At 45.2% G+C, this 17,500-nt stretch overlaps 1 protein-coding gene across 5 annotated transcripts in view; it reads left to right on the top strand.

Annotated features, from left to right (window-relative positions):
* ift80 (intraflagellar transport 80 homolog (Chlamydomonas)) overlaps window positions 1-17,500 on the top strand; it is a 130,588-nt gene that overhangs the window by 21,733 nt on the left and 91,355 nt on the right. For all 5 annotated transcript variants that reach the window (XM_063205658.1, XM_063205662.1, XM_063205659.1 and 2 more), the window contains exons 7-8: window positions 1,913-2,002; window positions 4,609-4,746. In XM_063205658.1, coding sequence (XP_063061728.1) covers window positions 1,913-2,002; window positions 4,609-4,746 — 228 coding nt within the window. The remainder of the gene's footprint in view (window positions 1-1,912; window positions 2,003-4,608; window positions 4,747-17,500) is intronic.

The raw sequence follows: 17,500 nt of genomic DNA on the forward strand, positions 1-17,500 counted from the left end.
GTGAGGGTTGGACAGGAAGCGAATTGGGAGAGAGACGGGGAGGGGTCAGCAAAGGACCCGGGCCGGGAATCGAACCCGAGTCAGCCGCATGGCAGGCGGGTGCCCTACCGGTTGGCCACGCAGGGCCCAAGCTCCTGTGGTTTACTCTCCGATGGTGTTTTAATACAAGAGGAGCAGCTCAGACGTGAAAACTTGAGTAAAATTAGGCGCCAAGGAGTAATGTTTTAACGTTCTGTCATGTCTGAGAAAAGTTAGTCCTTGGCTTGGTTGGCTTTTAGTTAATACATAAGTAACTAATAATCAACTTGCATACAGAGCTGGTGAACTTTCCCCTCTTTCACTGCTCACAACTGTTTAACCCATTGTGTCCTGGAGACACATATACGTGTTTTTCAGGATTTTGAGATTTTAGCTGTTTTATTAACTATGTGGGTATGTTAGAGCTGAATGAACACATTACAATGCAAGGGGAGGGTCTTGACTTTTAAATGTAACTCATTTCATGTTTTGTATGTGCTTCGGAGGCTGAGATATTTAGGATTTAATAGGAAGAGGGCACCCTTTCCCAAAAAGGGCTAAGGACAAAATGGGTTAAGACAGGACATGGGCCATTGTATCCTTTATAGTTAATATAGCTAGAAGAATATGTTAAAAAAATGGAGAAAGCCTTTTGTCCCTCCCGTGCCTCCTAAAGCCTTCACAGCAGCTAAAGCAGCATCATTCCCCAGCTCTAACCTATAGTCTATGAAGTGGCATGCAAGTGGTACTCTGTCTATGTAGCAAGATAGAATGGGGGACGTCGCCTTCAAACTTGGATTTTGGATCCTTTCCTTTGTCAGCGTTTCTCCTCTAGGCAACTGTAATTTTCTATTGCATGTGTCCATGTCGTGAGTCTGTAGGCAAATTTGAGGGGGGATTTATTGAATAAGTGGGTTTCACAAAAAAAAAAATATTGGACCCAGTTTATTATTTCACTGCACTAATACACGCTTTCATTATTTCTCATTATGGTTTCGGTCGTTGGACGTTCATTAAAGTGTGTGTGGGGGGGGAAGTTTCTGTTATTGGAATACCATGCCATAAGTCCAAATGGCCGCTCCTCAAAGTTGTAATAATGAACGAAGCTGCAGGCCAGAGTTGTGAATAAAAGGGGAGATGACTTGCGTAAAACTGTGAGCCAGTGTGGACTTCATTTCTTCAAGTGCTTACACATTCAAATGAGTTTCATTATAGGCCCAACACTGGTGTATATTCAGAACGTGTTGTTGATACACTGGTGTCGATTATTGTGACAATTAAAGATCTGTGTTCGACCTTGGCCATGGGTCAAACGGCTAAAGCCCCATGCTGTTGTGCAGGGGACCCGGGTTCCATCCAGGCCCGAGGACATTTCCCCAAACTCCCCAGTCTCTCTCCTCCGACCATTTTCCCTAGGTCATTTTCCTCTCTCTCCACTGTCCTATCAAATAACAAAGGCACAAAAGAATACGTAAGTCTGTGTAATGGAATAATAAAGTAAAGAAGTGCAGTGTAAGGTGTTTATGCTAGTTGCTTGTATTTGTGGTCGGCTCTGGTGCATGCAGTAAGGGGCTTGTATAGCCTTAGATTAGAATATGAGTCTGTATGAATAATGTCTGAGTATGCAGTAGAGATGGCTTTGATCAGTATCCTATTTCTTTCCCTTTGTACCACTGATGCATGATCTTAATAGGAACCATTGACCAACAACAAACACACATGAGACGAGTCAAGGAAACAAGTCAGACATGCAAACTAAAAAACATACGAAAAACTTTTTTCTTTTTTTTTTGAACACACACATGCAAGTGTTTGTGTTGGTGCACCGGTGTGTGTTAGCGCCATATGACAACTAAATGCGGTGGTCTGTCTGCTGTTCCTCTTGTGTCTGCAGTGGAAAGCCCACGACGGGATCATCCTGAGGGTGGATTGGAACTCTGTCAATGATCTGATACTGTCTGGAGCAGAGGACTGCCGCTACAAGGTGAAACCTGAATGAAAGAGGAAGTGTGTGTGTGTGTGCGCGTGTGTGTGTGCGTGTGTGTGTGTGTGCGTGTGCGTGTGCGTGCGCGTGTGCGTGTGCGCGTGTGCGCGTGTGCGTGTGCGTGTGCGTGTGTATGTGTTTACTCATGCACATGTGTACATTTTCAGTGTCTCTTTTATTTTTCTACTGTTCTTACCTTTTTTTGGCCCAAAGAAAACATCACCGTAGAACACACTGGTAATTAGTGTAAAGTGTACATACTGTTAGTGCACATGCAATACAAGGCTATAGCCATATATTTAGGTGCTAAATGGTCCAGGGGGCAGAGAGAGAGAGAGAGAGAGAGAGAGAGAGAGAGATTGTGATTGTGATTGTGAAAAATGGAGTGCGTTTCAGAGTAGTATTGTTATTGTGTCTTCCATTGTCCAATTGCTTGTGTAGGACAATTTACCATGTGTCTAGCATGGCAGTGCCAATGTGTCTGTTCAAATGCCCTTATTCTGAACCCTGGTGAGGAGGGAACTCATTCACTCAGGCCCACCTTGTGGTCTCTCGTCTCGCACGCTGGGAGCCATGTGCTTCAGCAAGAGCCTGCGTAGTAGTAATGAACCAGGCCCCATTTCCCCAAGCACCTTGGGTGTGCACTTCAACCTCGCGAAAGCTGTTATTATAACTCCACGTTGCCCCTCCAAGCGAAGGTTATTAAGATACTCTGAACACGAGACATTTTCTTTGGAAACCAAAGTGGCCGTCGCTTTAGAGCCAGCTTTACGGCATACGTCAGATTGATATAATTTCTCACACTGTGTTTTTCTTGAGTCATTGTGCAACATATCGATGGTGAGAGGTGCCTTGGTTTTGCAGGCCTTGGAAATGAAGGGAGGTGCTTTTGCCAAAAAATGATCTTCAGGGTAAAGGTCTATTATTCAGTCCTTTCTTTACATAACCTAGTTCCATAACCCCTGAAAGATGCACTTTTTAATCAAGACAAATAAAACCGAGGTCCCAATACATTATTCAAAGTTTTCATAAATTCGATGTGGAGTTACTTCACTCGATAATTCTACACGCACGGCTTCTTCAAGGAGTGTGTGGAAATCTACGGTATATCTATGTCTATATCTATGTCATCATAACATGCCTTGAACCTGCTAGAATAAGTAACTTTAAGGCAATGTTCCATACAAAGCTCCACACAGAGTAGTTGTTGCTTGCCCTTATGATTGGAGGTCGGGGCCCTGCCGTGACCTAACGGTGGGGCTCTAGGTTACTACGCAGGTGACCTGGGCCCGTTCAAGTGCATCATAACAACAGTTCTCTAACATTACATTCATTATAAACACATTAATACTTGGTCATTACAAAGTTGGTGACAATAAGGTTATAGCAGAGGCTGTACCCAAAAGGGATTAAGTTTAAAATTGGCCGGAAATCTTCGGCAGTGTCCTCACATTGTCTCCGGGACATTATGGCACGAAACTCCAGTTGCAAATGTTTCCTTAAGACCTCAGATACTTTTGCAATCATACTGGATACTGTGCATGCTCCCAGGCTGAAGCTATAGGCTATGATTTGTTAGGAGCTACCTTAAGCCAAGAATTGCACGACACAGAAAGCCCTAACGTGAGTTTCAAGATGCGAGGGAAAGCCAGAATGCGTGTCCCGTCATCGGTGCTGAATATACCATGTCACTAAGACTAAGCCTCACTAAGTAAAGAGGTCAAAGGTCTTGATGAAAGTTCGAAGTCAGTGCATCTCAATGTGTAGTGGTTGGATGAGTGGCGCTCAACATGAGATGCCATGTGGTCTGCAAGCAGATATGTGAAAGTATTTTTATACGCTGTGCAGGGTCATAAATGACCTCTTTTCACCACCAGCCAAATGGCTTGTTGTAGATCTTACTTACGAGCCAAACACACACACACACACACACACACACACACACACACACACACACACACACACACACACACACACACACACACACACACACACACACACACACACACACACACACACACACACACACACACACACACACACACACACACACACACACTAATGGGTCAAATTGGCTAGTAAATTATTGGTCTTTTTTACCAGTGAAACTGAAATTTCGCCAGCATGGCGTTAATCTAGAGCCCTGTCTGTATGAAGATTTCTAAAGCCATACATGGACAGCAACATGTCATCCTTCAGTTTCTCCCCAGTTAGGGCTGTGATGCTAGACTAATTCATCCATGGCCATTCTGTAGCTCTCTTGAGATTGAAGGGGAGCAGCCAACTGGGGTGGGGCAGAGGTCCTTATTCTGAATATGAAGAGTTTATTTGCAAAACGGTGTATCCACCATTTTTGACTTTTGCATTTTATTATTGAAAATGACTGTTCAGAGGTCCCATCACCTATGTGTGAATTCTAGCCAGTCAAATATTTTGAGAACATACTTGTTCAACCTATATAAAACGCATTTTGCATTGCAATGCAATTGGATGCCCAATACAAAAAAATGTAAATTTCCCAACATTCTACAAAATGGAGATACACCGTTTTGCAAATAAACTCTTCATGTCAAGGAGCTCTGGTATGCTTTTGGTGCTCTGTGCAGGTGTGGGACTGCTACGGCCGGCTCCTGTACGTGTCGGCCCCCCATGACTATCCCATCACCTCGGTGGCCTGGGCCCCCGATGGAGAGGTGTTCGCCGTGGGCTCCTTCAACACCCTCAGGCTCTGCGACAAGACTGGGGTAAGCAGGCCATAACACATGAAGCACACTCCGCTAAGGACTACTGTGATCATCCATCTATGATTTACAAAGGAAAAACACTCACATCCATTTCAAAACATTTTTTTGTCACATGATAACTTAAAATAGCATGCTGACCGAAACATCACATATTTGATAAGAGAAATGAGAGCTTGGTGTTGCAGACTTTATTTTCAGTTTTCATCATCCATCTATGATCCATCATACTTCTCAGAACTCGCCGTCAGAATCTCCAATATGGAGAGACCATTCAGTATATAAAACAGTGGTTACACTTTACGTGATTGGTTCTTTCATGACGCATTCATAGCAGCCGTTATAAACTACACGTAAAGCATTTGTGACTGTTTTCATGAGACATGACTCAAATTGCATTACGAACCTTTCATGAATGTGGACAAAAGGACAGAAACCTGCCAAAATAAAAGCAGCCGTGTTCAGTAATATCAGTTGAATTGCGGTTGAATTACTGTTCTGGCAGACTTTTCTTTGTCATGTAGTGACACATTAAGCGTACCGTACTTGAATTAAAAAATAAAACAAACTTGTGACATAACAGGAAATCAAAAGGTGAGTCAGGATGTCGCAGCTCATCACTGTGTATTAATCCCACGGTGTAAATAATCCAAGTTGGCGTGGATGTGAACATGAAAGTGTCAAACCTTGAGAAGACATTTTTCTACTAAGAGTTCAGGCAACAGGTGTTTGAAGATCAAACAAATGACAATTTGCTGTTTAGTCTCAAAGTATGAACAAATCCTATGCAAAGACCATTGTAAGTGCCAGACCTTTTTCTTTTACATCTCCTGGTTGGTTTCATAAGCATTTGAGCTATGAGTTTCATTGAAACGGCAGTAACAGGTAGCAACAACAACTTGGTTGAAACACACTTGCCGAGCATGCTTGCAAAAGCAGCAGAAGTTGTCGTGGTTTTCTGGCATCCTAGGCAAAGGGGGGTTGCATGTACAGTATAACTTGCATTCAGTCTTTGCAAAAACAGAAGTCGTGACTCGTGTAGTGTGTTATGTGTTATTGTTACCAAGCATGGTATCCAATCATAACGGGTCTCTTAAGATGGGTGTTGACAGAACACATTTTTAATGTGAGGTGTGTGCACATGAACGACCTAAGCTGTTTTATCCCCAAACATTGTGTCTTAATACCAGTTCACGCCATGAGCCAAAAGCATCTCCTACTGACGTGGAATAGGCTTAATATCTGTCAATCAGTTAAGCCATAAATGTCTCTTGGCGAAAAGTACTGTAATGTATTTTATGTAGGTTTTACATCTCGTGCGTCAGAAGTACATATGCGGTTTAAATTGCAACTTGACAGCATTGACGGGGAGCTATTAGCTCAATTTTAGAGGAACAAACCTTGTTTTTTTTCCCCCGCAGGCAGTAAATGAAAATATGTTGTTTGATTGCCTGACATTTGAATTAAAAATAGCAGGACAAGACAAGTGAGTGAAGCAGCTACCACACAGCAGTTTTGGCATTTCGGTGTGTGTGTGTGTGTGTGTAGGGGGGCGTCTGGTAGTTAATTTGTAATTTGCTGTGATTATAGCAAGAGTGTAAACACCAAGTGCCTGTTTGCACTAAGGGGGCACGATGACACAGTCTCTTCTATTACACTTGATTGTGACCTCAGCAAAGTCGTGTGTTTGTGTTTGTGTGGAGTAGTTAAAAAAAAAAAGAAAAAAAAGGCAGCAGCAAGAGCAGCCAAGCGTTCTCTTCTTTACTCTAGTACTCCTTTGATGTTAGTGGGGGGAGCGAAAGTATGTGAGAAGAAACAGCACTTTTAGACACGGAGAAGAGAAGAGAAGAGAAGAGAAGAGAAGAGAAGAGAAGAGAAGAGAAGAGAGAGGAGGGGTGACTTGAGAAGTTTCTCTCTGTAGCCACCTCCTCCTCCAGCTGTCTTTTTGAAGACCTGGTGACTGTGTGTGCACTCTCTCGCTCTTCAAGTGAAAGAAAAAAAGAAGAAAGCTGAGGGAGTGGGGGTTTCTCTCTCTCTCTCTCTTTCTGTCTTTCTACCTCTCACTCTCTTTCTCTCGCTTGCCCTCTCTCTATTTCTCTCTCTCTCACACACACACACACACACACACTCTTTCTCTCGCTTGCCCTCTCTCTATTTCTCTCTCTCTCACACACACACATACACTCTCTTTCTCTCGCTTGCTCTCTCTCTCGCTTGCTCTCTCTGTCTCTATTTCTCTCTCTTTCTTTCTCTCTCTCTCTTTCTCTCGCTTGCTCTCTTTCTCTCGCGTGCACTTCTTCTATCGCTCCTTTCTCTGCTTCTCAACACGTGTATTACCATTCGCTGTAGCCCTCCAGATTAATGGGGTATTTAGGCGTGTGCACGGAACACATTATTCTTTCTTTTCTTTCTGTGATTTACATTACACATTTGTCATCAGTCTCTCTATCTCCATCTCCACCCTCTCTCTCTCTCCCTCCCTCTCCCTCCCTCCCTCCCTCCCTATATCTCTTTCACGGAGTGTGTGCATATGTGCAGTTTAACAAAAAATTGAGCAAAGACAAAGATTAATTTATTTGAAAACAAAACCAATAACTTGATCTGCTATTTTAAACTGAAGACATGTATAAGCAACTTTTAAACATAGACTTAAAAACTGTCCAAAAAAAACCCTCCACAGTTTCATTCCCCTAATGTGTGGACATGTGCACTGGTGCTTATCATGCATGCCGCTCGCTACACATGTAAGTCCCTCCTCTCTCTTCTCCTCCTCCTCTTCCCTCTCCTCCTCCTCCTCCTCCCGCTCCTCCTCCTCCTCCTCCTCAGAGGACAGCCCCTCCTCGGTGTATAGTAAAACAGCCGGCGGTTCGGTCGCTCTGACCGTTTTGCGCGGTCAGGCAAGAGTTAAAAATTCCTGCCGCGGAGCCTTGCTGTTACTACCATGACTAATCGCCAGGAGTTTCATTCTATATCTCGTACAATGGAACCTTGCACTTTACAGAGTGCTGGCTCAGCACAAGGGGCTGCTCCGCTCCGCTCCGCTCTGCTCTGCTCCGACTGCCCTGCCTCCCTGCTTTAACCCCTCGCTGCCTGCCCAGCGGAGCGTAGTCTTGGCTGGTCCCGTGGGCTGCCTGCCCGCCCTGCCCCCTCCCCTCCCTTCACACAAGAGCAGGGCTTCCCAACCTTTTTCCAACTTGGGGCCCCCACTTGAAATGTTCACAAATGTTCGGGGCCCTACCTCTGACCCAATAAACAATTCAGCTCAAATAAATGGTCAACAGCAACAGCAACACACACACCCACACACACACACACACACACACACACACACACACACACACACGTGAATATTATTTGTTTTTTTTTTTAAATGATTTCATGGCTCACTTGGAATGCCTCCAGTGCCCACCGCAGTGGGCCCCTGCCCACAGTTTGAGAATCAGTGCTCTAGAGGAGCACACCAGGAATCCCCCACCTCACTCTCACCATCTCAACACTTAACCCCATATTGGGTGATTTCTTAAGCGGAGCGGAGTTTTCTTTTTTCTTTCTCTCTCTTTTTTTTGGGTCGTTTTGGCCGTGTTTTTAACATCCCACAGGTTTAGCGATTTGACGCTGCTGCTGCTGCTGCTGCTGCTGCGTTAAGGGGAAGATGGAGGTGAAGCTGTGGTGATTTGTTTAATTTTGCCAACAGAGACAGTGCTGTCTATTTGTCAGTGAAACAACACCAGGCAAGCACCCAGCCACACACACACACATAGACACAAGCATGCACACATACTACACACACCCCTTCCCAACATTACCACCCCATCCACACACATATGCACACACCGTCACCACACAAACACCCCCCACCCCCCTCACTCTCACTCTCACTACCTATCTCTTTCTCACTCTCTCTCATACAGACATGCTCGTTATTCTCTGCTTTGGTGTGAGAATTTATTTTCTCCCCATTTTTTGGAAGATTAAAACTAAACCAGTCCATCATATCACAGTTTGAAAGAAGTGCACACATACACACTTGCTTGTTCATGTGCATGCACACACACACACACACACACACACACACACACACACACACACACACACACACACACACACACACACACACACACACACACACACACACACACGCACACGCACACACGGCATAAAAATAATAGCTTCAGGTTAAGCTCAAACTTGTGTGTGAGGCGTTTGGCAGCCACGGCTGTATACTTCGTCGCCCTGAGTTAAATTAACCCAGTTGGCCGGGTTGTTACCGGATTACAGTAGATGAAGGAAAATATACGGTTGCCTCCTTTTTGACCCATTAAGGTTGTAAAACGCTTTTGAACCCATGTCAGAGCGAATTACACCGGCCCCACGTTTTTTGAGTTTATTGCTTTTGCCCCCATAATGTTTGGCCAGTTGTCACTAACACACAGGGTTTAATGAGAGAGAGAGAGAGAGAGAGAGAGAGAGAGAGAGAGAGAGAGAGAGAGAGAGAGAAACTTAACACGTTGGCATCTACCCCACCGTGAAAAATGAAAAGTCACGAAACGGGATGATGGACTTTGGGACTGGCAGATGTGACGCACAATTTTTCAAAATAAAAGCATAACAATCATGAAAAACGCGTCCTGAGCTGAACTGGTGATCCCCCGCTGCATGTGTTAGTGCACTGCACACTGCACACTGCGCAGGCATATAATATAATACAATGACTGTGGGCTGAGTGAAATATGCCATTTGAAATGTGGCTTTAATCATGATGGGAGCAAAGCTGTGTGTGTGTGTGTGTGTGTGTGTGTGTGTGTGTGTGTGTGTGTGTGTGTGTGTGTGTGTGTGTGTGTGTGTGTGTGTGTGTGTGTGTGTGTGTGTGTGTGTGTGTGTGTGTGTGTGTGTGTGTGTTTTTCTATGTGTGTGTGTGTTTTTCTATGTGTGTGTGTGTGTGCTACATGAATCTAGAGTTTTTACTTGGGCTAGAGTTTCATCACCTGCTCTGAGCCACGTGCCTCTCCCCTCAAGAGAGCGGGCCTGTGTATTTAAGAAGCACTTTTGTTACACTCCTCAACACAAGGGTAGCCACGCTAGAGGTCCTTTTATTTTATTTCAAAAGGTTATTACGGGGCAAGGAAATGAAAGGATGACATTGATTTTTTGGTTTTTTTATATCCGAACAGCGTTAAGAATTAGACGCTCTCTCTGAAATATACTGAAAAGCGGATTATCTGTTCGATTTCTGCTTAAAGCTTTCACAACATCTACTGGCTCGTGTAGATATCTCCTCGGTTCGGCATTTCCAATCCTTATAGTTGATGAAATGGAAGTGAAATGTGTTTATTAAAAGTATCAACAAAGTTTCTCTGCTCTACTCTGTATGTACCGTCTTCCTAGTTTGTCAATGTCATTGGTGCTCATAGCCTGATTCTACACACAGATGTCCGCCTGCCCATGTGTCATCACGTTGCACAAACCCTCTGCAGTGTAATGCGATGGCCCTACCTGGGCCAAATAAAAAAAACATGACCACAGAGTGCAATGGCACCCCGTGGCTTATTAGTTCAAAGGGTATCAGTTCCATGCGGAGTCTTGTAAACACATTTAAAAGCCCTAAAGTGTGTCGTGTTGAAAGGGCATCTCCGAATAGTTATAAGGTGAACTCTTTCTCTCGCTTTCTTGCTCTCTCTCTCTCTCTCGCTCTCGCTCTTGCTCTCTCTCTCTCTCTCTCTCTCTCTCTCTCTCTCTCTCTCGCTCGGTCTCGCTCTGTCTCGCTCTGTCTCGCTCTCTCTCTCTCTCTTTCTCTTTCTGTGTGTTGCGACAAAGATCTTGGGTTTGGGTTTGGGGTTGGGGTGGAAGGTTTGGCACGGGCTTGCTGCGCACTGTTTTTAAAACGTTATTCTAAAAATAAACAAAGCGCACGGTATCGGCTGGATGTCATAATGCGTGACCATGCGCCCAAGAGGCCCTCTTGGGGCCCCACGTGGCACACACACACACACACACGCATACACACACACACACACACACACACACACACACACACACACACAAACTTTCGCACGCACGCACGCACGCACACACACACACACACACACACACACAATCTATCTCTCGTGCATTCACTCTCTTTCTCTCTCTCTCTCTCTCACACACACACACACACACACACACACACACACACACACACACACACACACACACACACACACACACACACACACACACACACACACAATCTATCTCTCGTGCACTCCCTCTCTTTCTCTCTCCCTCTCACACACACACACACACACACACACACACACACACACACACACACACACACACACACACACACACACACACACACACACACACACACACACACACACACACACACACACAAAAAATCTATCTCTCGTGCATTCACTCTCTTTCTCTTTCTCTCTCTCTCACACACTCATGTACACACACACACACACACACACACACACACACACACACACACACACACACACACACACACACACACAATCTATCTCTCGTGCACTCACTCTCTTTCTCTCTCCCCCTCTCTCACACACTCATACACACACACACACACACACACACACACACACACACACACACACACACACACACACACACACACACACAATCTATCTCTCGTGCACTCACTCTCTTTCTCTCTCCCCCTCTGACACACACACTGGTGTCTCTGCCCCGTGCTGGCACAAGGCTCTCTCTGCGTGTCACCACTGTGCCAGCTTTCGGTTTGCCTGCCGTCTGGAAACTGCACTGGGACCCAGTGAGAAAGCTGGTAATCCACTTGCTTTGAATTTTTTAAAAAAAAAGTGTGTGTGTGTGTTTGTGTGTGTGTGTGTGTGTGCTTGTCCGTGTGTGTGCTTGTCCGTGTGTGTGTTTGTCCGTGTGTGTGTTTGTCCGTGTGTGTGTTTGTCCATGTGTGAGTGTGCTCATTTGTATATTTGTTCACGTGTGTGTTTGTGCACATGTGTGTGTTGGCAATGCTGTTGAAGTTTAAGTGTAGATTTATCCCTGTTTTTTTTTTTTTTTTTCTTGTCCTCATCTTATCTTTTTTTGGCCCAAAGAAAACATCACCGTAAAAACGAAAGATCAGACTTGGAGGGAAAAAAGTGAGAGTAGCAGAGAGACAGAGAGAGAGCGAGAGTGAGAGAGAGAGGGCACAACTGTGTGGAAAAACAGCAGATGTGGAGGGGTTGGACAGCAGATTAAGAGTGAGAGAGGGAGGGAGAGAGCGAGGGAATGAGGTAGTGAGAGAGCGAGGGAAGGAGGGAGGGAGAGAAAGAGAGAGAGCATCGAAACAAAGAGAGTCCTGAGTCAGCAGCAGCGGAGCAGTTTTCTCCCCAGGCAACTGGACTGGGATCGTCTACTCACCCTCCCTCTCTCTCTCCCCCTCTCTCTCTCTCTCTCTCTCTCTCTCTCTCTCTCTCTCTCTCTCTCTCTCTCTCTCTCTCTCTCTCTCTCTCTCTCTCTCTCTCTCTCTCTCTCTCTCTCGCTCTCCCTCTCCTTCTCTCTCTCTCAGTGTCTATCTACTCTCTTTTTTCTCTCTTTTTCTTCTTCCCTCTCTCAGTGTCTATCTCTTCTCTCTTTCTCTGTCTCCCTTATTTGCCTATCTTTCTCTCTCTTTCTCTCTCTTTCTCTCTCGCTCTCTCTCCAGCTCCAGCCCCTCCAATCTCTCTCTCATTTTCTCCCGCACTTCACCGCCAGTCCCTCCAATCTCTCTCTTTCTCTCTCTCTCTCTCTCTCTCTCTCTCTCTCTCTCTCTCTCTCTCTCTCTCTCTCTCACACTCTCTTCGCCTTTCTCACTCTCTCTCGCTCTCTTTTTCTCCCCCTCCCTTCTTCAACCCCTCCCCCTTTCCTTCCCTCGCATTTGGGCTTTCTTTCTTTCCGTCTTTCTTTCGTTCGTTCTTTCTTTCTTTCTTTCTCCTCTGCGCTGCGCCCCCCTCTCCCCTCTTTCTCCTCTAGCGTGTGTGTGTGTGTGTGTGTGTCCGTGCACGTGTGTGTGCGTGTGTGCATTTGTGTGTGTGTGTGCGTGTGTGCATTTGTGTGCGTGCACAGTGAGGGAGCGTACATTCAAAGGGCACGTGGGGTCTCGGCCGTGGGGAGCTGGAGCTTGACGTGGGACAGAGCGTCCATTTGTCAAACTGTGTGTGCAGTTTGCGATTGCCAGAGGCCAGCGTCTTTTCCGCGGCTGGAACTTTCACGCCGTTACCTTAGCCCCCGCGAACAAAAGACTCTCCCTGCCTCCCTCTCTCCCTGCCTCCCTCTCCCTCTCTCCCTCACTTCTCCTCTCCCTCACGTTTCTTCTCCCTCTTCTGCTCTCCCTTCCCTCTTCTCCTCCCTTTCTACAAGTCAAATGTGGCCTCCGATGTGTGTGCGTGTGTGTCTGGTTGTGTGTTTTTGTGTTTGTGTGTGTCTGAGTGTGTGTATGTCTATGTCTGTGTCTTTGTGCGCGCGTGTCAAAGAGAAGAGACAGAGAGACAGGGTCATTGTGTGTGTGGGTGTTTAAGTTTTTTTTTAAACATGCATTGTATACACTGTGTGTGCTTGTGTCCTGAGTTTGTTTCACTCTGCCTATTGTCTTTGAAGACAAGTCAGGCAGATCTAGATTTTTAAAAACAGCAATGCACATTATATTAGAAATCACTCTATATTATGTCATGTTTGTCCCTTGTGTAGCTGGAGCTACACTTGCGTTAAGTGAAGTTGTGTCAAAAATACATTGAAAAGAATGGCCTGGGTTTTTTTTTAATCTATTTTTTTAGAATGTTCGATGTTCTGTCGTGTCTGGTGTTACCTGTTCCATTGACTGTATTGAAGCCTAAAGCTAGGCTCAAACTACACGACTATGTCGGCCCAATTCTCGTTTGAAAACCCAACCTACGACAATCAGTGGAACGCTACCCCCCAGGACCATCGCAAGCGATTGTCGGGCAAGATTTCCTCGTTGTGTACGACGTTCTAAGATATAATTTTGGCAGATCAAAGAGTCACCGATCGCAAATTGTTGAAATCAAACACTGTTTGATATTTGCAACTGGAAATAGAATGTCGGGCATTGTCTTTGTGTTTGCGATGAAGGAAAAGATTGACAGTCGCGATTCTCTTCTATTGTGCGGTGCACCCCGATGTCAAAATCGGGAGTCGTATAGTTTGAGCCTGGCTGAAGTGTTATAGCAGATTAGTCTTTGACTTAAGGCATACAGCATGTGTCTTCATTGTACTGTAATCTGCTCAGAATGCAATATATGCCATTGTTCTTGCAGCATATGATATTATTTTAATATACGTCTTATTATTTTATTTGTCACTCTGAAGATAAGAATAAGATCATGTCATGTGTTCTCTATCTCTCAAGCAACTTGTCTGAAACTATAGGTCAGCAGCTACACGACTTCTGTCTGGATCACAATCAGATGCAGCGCCTTGTACAAGAAGCCATTGTCTTTGAATTGCAGACATACCATGTGTAACAGATTTGAGGTTTAATCGTTTTTTATGTTTCCTGGTTTTGTTTTGGGGTTTTTTTCCTCCAAAGATTTGTTTACCTATATTATATACTTAGCAGATGCTTTTATCTGGTGTGTATGTGTGTGTGTGTGTGTGTGTCTGTCTGTGTGTCTACATTCATTGTGTGCGTGTGGCTGTTTGACTGTCTATGTATGTTTATATTCTGTGTGTCTTTGGGCTTTTGTGTAGTGTATGTATGTGTCTGTGTTTGCATGTGTGTGGGTGTACGTGTGTATGTGTCTGTGTTTGTATGTGTGTATGTGTCTGTGTTTGTAAGTGTGTCTGTGTCTGTGTGTGGGTGGGTGTATGTGTGTATAAGTCTGTGTTTGTATGCGTGTCTGTGTGTGTGTGTGTGTGTCTGAGCTTGTGGTAGCAAGTGTGTGTAGTGGTGGTGGTGGTGGTGGTGGGGATTTACCCGAACCCCATTAGTGTGTCTCTCTTGTGTCTCGATCGTGGCCCCACGTTGCTAGGCCATTCAACAGTCTGGCAGAGGCCCCCACAAGAGGATGAGTAAAGGGAGGACGCTCTCTCCCTCCCTCGCTTGCTTGTTCGCTCGCTCACGGCCAAACCAGCCAGCGAAGCTCACAATTCACAAAGACAAGTTTTCATTGACTGCCGTCCCGTGTCTCCTTTTAACACGCCTTGTGTGTGTGTGTGTGTGTGTGTGTGTGTGTGTGTGTGTGTGTGTGTGTGTGTGTGTGTGTGTGTGTGTGTGTGTGTGTGTGTGTGTGTGTGTGTGTGTGTGTGTGTGTGTGTGTGTGTGTGTGTGTGTGTGTGTGTGTTTGGGGGGTTTGAGGGGCTACCGATTATTTATTTATTTATTCAACAAGTGGGCACATTCTGCCTGTTTTTTAACGGCCCTGCCCTGCTTCTTGGCCAGTGAAAACACTCGTCACATGTGTGCCCTCGCCGTTCGAAAGGTGGTAAAAATACTAGCTTGGCTCGGGCGCTTTTTAAGAGCCAGGGTTGTCTACACTACGAGCGCCGAGTTGCATGGTTACTACTACAGACGGCCAGGAGTCCGTGCAGCATGTTTCAGGTAGAGGAGGAGGTGGGGAACGAGTGAAAACAAAACAAAAAAGAAAAGAAAAAGAAAAAAAGTGGGAGAAATGTTTTAAAAAAGGTTATTTTTTAATACCGCACTCCAGCCGATGAACAGTCACGCTCTCAGGTGGGGATGGCAAAACGTGCAGTCAGAGAGTTCAGTATGACTGTTTGGACTAGGGATGAGACTTTTGATGACCGTTTATTTATAATTAATCACAATTATGAATGTCACAAGTAATTCGTCATAAAAGCTCTTCAACATTGTTATGAAAACACTCTATTAGAAAAGAATATTGTGTGTTATGCTGGTCGTTGGTGCGACTTGAACAGAAGAGTAATAAAGTTGCACCTGCAGCACACAGGGGGCTACTACACAAAACTGCCATTGTATTGGGCATGTTCACGGCAGAAGAATAAGGAGCTGTGCATTGTTCTTGTGAAGTACAGTACATTTTTGGTTGGGTTTAGTATTGCATAGCATTTCTTTTCCCTTATCCCTCATTGTATCCCTATTTGGTTGTTGTACGGTTGTTGTACCATTAATTTCCCTCGGGATCAATACATGATACTCTACTCTACTCTAGACAAAGTGTGACAGCAGAAACGATGATGTTTCGTATCATCTTTCACATACAGTATAAGGCACTGAAGTTGTGTAAGAAAGTTGTTTGCCTTCCAGGCCTAACTATAACATGCCACATTAAAATTAACTAAAATAGTGAGCAACACACTATTCTAACACACTAGTTTTTTTTTGAGCTTTCACACATTTCATTCTTTAATATTCTTCAGTTCTATGCTAAGGTGTAGATAGTTTTTCTTTTGGGGGGCTTGAAGACATTTCACCTTTTTGCAACTGAAAAAACCTTTGGATGAAAGATGAAACTTCTTTGCGCTCCAAAAATAAGCCCAATTGCATGCAACTTCTCTGCCGCTCCATTGTCTACCATGACTAGGCTATAAAAGAACCCTCACAGGCTATATACAACCAAGAGGGCATATGGGTCCAGTATCTAGGCTTCCTCTGTGCCATATTGCAATTGCTATGTTGCTGGATGTGGAGAAGGATTTGAAATATCGACCCCCGTATTCCACTGGCTCAGAGAAATAGGGAAGGGGGTCGGTAGTGGGAGGGTAGGGGAGAGGAGAAAAGTCCAGTGTGACCCGGAGAGCTAGCCAGCCGGCCCATTCAACCCAGAGAGAGTTGGCACGAGCGAGCGAGCAAACGTGTGTGTGTGTGTGTGTGTGTGTGTGTGTGTGTGTGTGTGTGTGTGTGTGTGTGTGTGTGTGTGTGTGTGTGTGTGTGTGTGTGTGTGTGTGTGTGTGTGTGTGTGTGAGAGAGAGAGAGAGAGAGAGAGAGACTTTTGTGTGTGTGTGTGTGTGTGTATGAGAGAGAGAGAGTTTTGTGTGTGTGTGTGTTTAAAAAGTGGCGGTTTGTTTCTCCCTCTCTCATTTCTGTCGGCCTCAACCTCTCTCGCCTCCCCTACTTTTTTTCTTTTCTCAAGTCTTGTGCTCTCCCATTTTCTTCTGCCTTCCCTCAGTCTCTCACTTCTTCTCCCTCTCTCTCTCTCTCTCTCTCTCTCTCTCTCTCTCTCTCTCTCTCTCTCTCTCTCTCTCTCTCTCTCTCTCTCTCTCTCTCTCTCTCTCTCTTTCTCTCTATTCATATCCTTCATTTCTATCATGTCTCATGTCCCATGTCTCTCTCTTTCTCTTTGTCTCTCTCCACACGTTCGCCTCTCTCTCTCTCTCTCTCTCTCTCTCTCTCTCTCTCTCTCTCTCTCTCTCTCTCTCTCTCTCTCTCTCTCTCTCTCTCTCTCTCTGTGTCTCTCAGCCCTGTGTGCCGGAAGGGGGAGGTGAGGGGAGTGAAGATAAATGACAGCCTCAGACAGTGTGCTGCCAGTGCCTCTGGCAGAGTCATTACCTCCTGGACTATTAAATCAGTGCCTCCACTGACAAGGCAAACATGTCAGAGAAAAGGAGGGAGAGAGAGAGAGAAGGAGACAGAGAGAGAGAGAGAGAGAGAGAGAGAGAGAGAGAGAGAGAGAACGATAGAAGGAGAAAAAGCTGACTAGAAAGGGTTAAAGGAGTAAGTGAGAGAGGGAGTGAGCAAGAGAGAAGGAGAGAGAGAGAGAGAACGATGGACGGAGAAAAAGCTGACTAGAAAGGGTTAAAGGCGTACGCGAGAGAG

This window comes from Engraulis encrasicolus, chromosome 8 (assembly GCF_034702125.1).
Source record: "Engraulis encrasicolus isolate BLACKSEA-1 chromosome 8, IST_EnEncr_1.0, whole genome shotgun sequence".
Lineage (NCBI taxonomy): Eukaryota > Metazoa > Chordata > Actinopteri > Clupeiformes > Engraulidae > Engraulis > Engraulis encrasicolus.